The sequence below is a fragment of the Varanus komodoensis genome, unplaced genomic scaffold (assembly GCF_004798865.1).
Source record: "Varanus komodoensis strain SLA01 unplaced genomic scaffold, ASM479886v1 scaffold87, whole genome shotgun sequence".
In the NCBI taxonomy this organism is placed as follows: Eukaryota; Metazoa; Chordata; class Lepidosauria; order Squamata; family Varanidae; genus Varanus; species Varanus komodoensis.
This window is the reverse complement of record NW_025336565.1, coordinates 1,728,684-1,733,540: the sequence shown is the minus strand read 5'-3', so window position 1 is coordinate 1,733,540 and position 4,857 is coordinate 1,728,684. Positions and strand designations below refer to the sequence as shown.

Below are 4,857 nucleotides of genomic sequence, written 5' to 3'. Positions count from 1 at the left end.
CCACAACAGACCTGCGAGGTGGCCCCGTGAGCGTGGCAGGCTGCGAGGAGAAGGGGCCGCGGCCGCACAAGCCTCCTTCCCCACCAGCCGTGGAACCTGGAAAAGGACGCCAGGAGGCGCCCCCGGCCAGGCCTCTCCCGCCCCCGTGCTGCACACGGGGCACGAGCAGGAGGGTGCCGTGGGTCATCCCGGCAGCCCTCCAGTCCTGGGCGTCTTCCCAGTGGGCCCGGCCGGCCCCTGCTGCCTGCCGCCATGCTCCGCCCCGGGCTGCCCCGATGGACCGGAGGGGGCATCAACAGCCAGGAGGGCCCTTCCGGCGGCCCCCGGGGGCACGTGCCGCCAGATGCACGCGCCCGTCTGTGCTGCAGGCATCCGTGGGTCCCGCAGAAGGGCCTTCCAAGCAGCGCCTGCGTCCCGGCCCGCCCCGCCCTGCCACTCCCTGGCCTCCAGCGCATCCCTCGGGAAGCACAGCCCCCCTCGCTGGCTCTGTCCAAGCCCCAGAGAAGCACCCTCAGGCTGGTGCGGGGGGACCCAGGCGGCGGAAGGGGCCCGGGGCAGCCCAGGCGTCCCGGCGTGAGTGCCCGCAGCCACCACTAGGCTCTGCTGCCGGGCCCGACGTGCCGCAGCCCGGCTGGGGAGGCACCTGAGGGCGGCTGAGGGCCGAGGGTCAGAGGTCTCCCTTCCCGCCTGGAATGGTTGATCTGTCACTTCTCCTGGCGCCGCCTGACCCGTCCCTGTTTGGAGTCGGGGCCAGGATCGATGCAGTGGCCGCCAGGTCGGCAGATCAAGGCTTCCGCCTGTGCTGGCCGGCACGTACGAGTTGCCGGAAGCCCTGCAGCTCGCTGGCCTGGGCCCAGCAGCTGTGGGGGGAGGGGGCCGTGGGGCCAGACGCCTGGGCCTGGTAGCCAGTCCGGGCCGTGCGTGGGGCGGGCTGGGGCGCCCGGACGCTCACGTGAGGCGCGGAGCTGGCTGCAGGGGCGGCAGCAGGGCGTGCCGGGAGCCAGGGTGCCCGGGTTCGCGGGCCAAGGTGCGCCCTGGTCAGGTAGCCGTGGGCACCTCACACCCTGCAGAGGGGCTGGCCAGCGACTGTACTGGCCAGGGGATTCTGGGAATTGCAGTCCAACACCTGTGGAGGCCACCAGGTAGGGGGAGGCTGGCAGTGGACCGAAGGTGTGGGCCGTTTGTTGCAGGTAGAAATCCAACCCGTGAAGCTTTTGGCTGGCACGGCGAGATTGTGGTGGGGGAAGCGGCGCTGCCTGAGTTTCTGCCCGCATGCAAGTCTTTCCCGGGGTGCAACTTGGCCATTCGGGGTCCCCGACCCCCTGGGAGAAAAGGGCCTGTGGGGGCTCAGCTGTGGGGGCCAGGCTCAAATGCCCCGCGACAGACACGTGCAGTCAGACCTGGCCCAGCCTCAGTTCTCCAGCTGTGAAACGGGCCCGTCCGTGTCGATCGGGGCATCGCCCTTGTGCCAACGGGCTCCGTGGAGCGAGGGGGGTGGGCAGGGCTCCCTGCAGGGGCACGCAGGCGCACGGGGCCCCGGGGCTCCCCACGGCAGAGCCCCGGGCCGTCCGTCCGCAGCAGAAGCGCTGGCCTCGGGCACGTACGCGCCAGACAGTCGAGCCTGCACCTCCGCGAAGTGGTCCCCAGGGAGGCCGCTCAGGAGCGATGTTTGCAGGCAGACTCCACTCAGCAGCCGCCGTCGCCAAGAGCCGGAGAGCTGGTGTTCCGCCCGTGCGCCTGGAGGAAACGGCCTAACAATGGCTGGGGCCACGTGCGTCTGCCGCTGGTGCTGCGCCGGCGCTGGCACGGCCGGTGGCTTGTGTGGCGCTTGCGGGGTCTGTGGGCAGCACGGCAGAAGCCGCTTCGCCTCCCCGGCTTTGCTCCCCGGGCAAAAACCGGCACCGTGCAGCCGCAGCACATGGTGCCCCGGGGAGCGCCCGTGGCCTTGGACCTGGCTCCACAGGGAGCCGCCGTGGCAGCCGTGGCGGCCTCACCCACGAGTGACGAGGCTCCGCACTCCTTGCATGACTCCGACGCTGTGCTGGGAACGCGGCGGCTTCGCAGGCAGGCCGGGCTGCGGTCTTCTTCTGCTCTGGCCTGCATAGGCGGGGTGGGGATGATGGGAGCTGCAGGCTCGCCCCGCCCGAGAGGCTCCAGGCTGCTGGCATCTCGTGCGGTGCGCCGTGAGCAGGGCGGCACCTTCCGGGGCCAGTGGACCCGCCTGGACCAGCGTGGCCTGGCTGCTCGAGGGAGGGAGGGAGGGAGGGAGGGGACCCCAGATCCAAGTCCCCCCTCAGCCTCGAAGCTCGCCGGGTGGCGTTGGGCCAGCCACAGACCCTCCGCCCTGCCTACCTCAAAGGGCTGTTGTTCTGGAGGTAAAGCCATGCAGAGCATGTTGGGATCCTGGCAAGGGAAGCCCCGGGGGCTGGAGGCCCGCCTCACCGCAAGGCGCCCCAGGCCGGAGGAGGAGGGCAGCGCACTGCGCGCCTGGAGGCCCGCGATGGGGTGGGGCGCTGCCCCCTCCTCCCTGGAGAGGAGCCTCCGCCGTGGCCCATCTTGAGCTGTGCTGGTGGTTTGGGGGGGGGCCTCCCCCTTGGCCGGCCGAGCCTGGGCTCCCATGCCCCCTTTTCTCCCGGAAGGCCCGCAAGCCGGCCGCATGGGGCCGGGGCCAGGGCAGCTGAGGCTACGGCTGGGCCGAAATGCACTTGAGCCAATACACGGGGGGACGGAAACGCGGGCCCCTGCCCACCGGGCACAGGGGTGCTCCCGAGCAGTCGCGACAGGCACGCGGCGGGGTTGGCAGCTTCCGTGAGCCGCCCACCTTTAAGGGGGTGCGGCAGAGCGCTGTGCCGGGCGCCCGATGGAGAATGGAGGCAGCCACTCCCTACATAGATGGCGGGGACTTTGCTGCTCCAATGACGGCTCCCCCCTTCTCAGCTACCCGATCCAGGCAACGCCATGGCCTCTTGGGGGGCGAAGTCCATCCTGCACCCCTGGACAGAGCGGGGGAGCCGGGATGGCCTCGCTGTCGCCGTGTTGGCCGACTCGCTTGGGGCCCCTGCACCCCGCTTCCTCCGCTCCCTGTGCAGTTCTCTCGGGCCCACAGCCCGCGGCTGTGCAAGCCAGGCGGTCAGCTCCACTCCGCCCCACCCTGCCATCGACGGTGTGCCGAGCCGCGCTGCACACCAAGCGACAAGGCGGACGGTCCTCGGGCGGCCCCGGCAAAGGGTCCCGCGTGAGGCTTGCAGGCTTCGCTGGCTGGCGCAGCACCACCACCTCCCGGGCAGGTGGCTCGGGTGAGATGCGCTCCAGCCGCGCAGGTGCCCGAGCTGCCCGGAAGCCCCGGCTGCGAGAGGCTGTGGCATACACAGCGTGTGACGCGCACCTGCCGGAGCCTCCGGGTGGGATGCGAGGCGGCTCCCCGGTGGGGCCGGTCTTGAAGCGCTGTCCCAAATTCCTCCAGCAGACACCGTGGGCCGGGCTCCCGTGCCTGCCGCTTCAGGGGGCTGCGCGTGGCCAGGGCTGGGTTGGGACCTGCCCCTTTCCCTAGCCCTGCTGCAGACGCGCAGCCGAGGCCGCCGCGAGACGCTTTCCGACGGGGGGCCCAGACCGGCCTGGCCAGGGGCTTCCTGAGCGGAGCCTCCCAGCACACGCCCCGTGAGGTGCCCCGTGAGCCGTCGGGCTGCTGCACCCATGCGATGCCGGCCGGGAGTTTGAGGGTCCCATGAGCACGTGGGAAGAGCCCCGAGCGTGGATGGGGGGGAGGCGGCTGCCTGGCCTGCCTTCACAGTGCCAACCACCTGCCCCCCGGTTCCGCAAGCGGGACGGAGTGCAGTGCGCCCTCCCACCCGCGTTCCCCAGCAAACGCCGTCCATGGGCATGATCCCTCTGCACATGGCCGTGAGGACTCGCAGTCTCTGGTAGCAAAGTTTTCCAGGAACGTGTCTGGTGGCCCCTTTGGACGGGGGTCCCGGTGGGTGCAGGGCCGGGGAGCTGTCCTGGGGCGGCAGATCTGGGCTGTGGGGAGAGGGCATGTGTGCCCCACCTCTCTGTTCAAGGGGCAGCCAAACTTGAAGCGCAGGCCAGCCGCCCGAGGTGCCTTCACCTGCACGGACTGGGCGCTGGGCGAGGAGGGCCGGACTGTGGGAAGGGGCCCTGGCCCTCTTCTCCGGGCTGCCCCGCCGGGCAGAGGAGGCTGGCAGGGGGCTGCGACCCCGGGCCCTTGGAGTGGGCTTGGGCTGGCTCGCCCCTCGGGTTCCCCGGAGGCGCGTCGCAGCACAGGCATGCGGAGAGGCGATCCTCGCACCCTTCCTGGCACCGCCGGCCGGGTGGCAGCCTGCCAGTGCTGTGACCTTTTCACCTTCACGCCTTAACCTGTCCGGGTCTGGCCGGTGGCCCAGGAGGGACGTGCTCGGCCTTGCATGGGCCTGCGGCTCGCATCCCCAGAGCTGGGCTGCGGCGGGGGAACCCCACGCGGCTTCCGGAGCGGCGGCGGCGACGCGCGTCTCGCCCAGGCCGCGGGCAGTGAGTGACGCGGCCGCCCTCGGAGAAGCGCGGGTGCCTGCCGGCGGGGGGAGGGAGGCCGCCCCGGACCCGGACCCGGACCCAGCGCAGAGATCAGGCGGATGAAACATTAACCGCGCCTCGCGCGTCCGGCGCCGCAGCTGCGCGAGCCGCGGGGCTGCAGGGCGAGCGGGGTCTCCGTTCCTCCCTGAGCAAACAGAGGGGCAGAGTTTGCGCAATGCGCGCCGCGCCCCGCTGCGCGCCCCGCCGCCGCGGGGGCTGAGCCCGCGCCCGCCGCGCTCCCGGCCCGGGACCCTCCAGGGCGGCGGAGGCGCGCGGCGTCCGGCGAGGAGG

General features: G+C 72.1%; 1 protein-coding gene across 1 annotated transcript in view; it reads right to left on the bottom strand.

Annotated features, from left to right (window-relative positions):
- Positions 1-2,937: 2,937 nt before the first annotated feature.
- The window catches only part of LOC123016622 (WAS/WASL-interacting protein family member 1-like), a 2,252-nt gene continuing 332 nt past the window's right edge, over positions 2,938-4,857 (bottom strand). The window contains exons 2-3 of the mRNA XM_044417139.1: positions 4,106-4,711; positions 2,938-3,356 (exon numbers count right to left, since the gene is read on the bottom strand). Of these exons, the coding sequence (XP_044273074.1) occupies positions 2,938-3,356; positions 4,106-4,711 (1,025 nt within the window). The remainder of the gene's footprint in view (positions 3,357-4,105; positions 4,712-4,857) is intronic.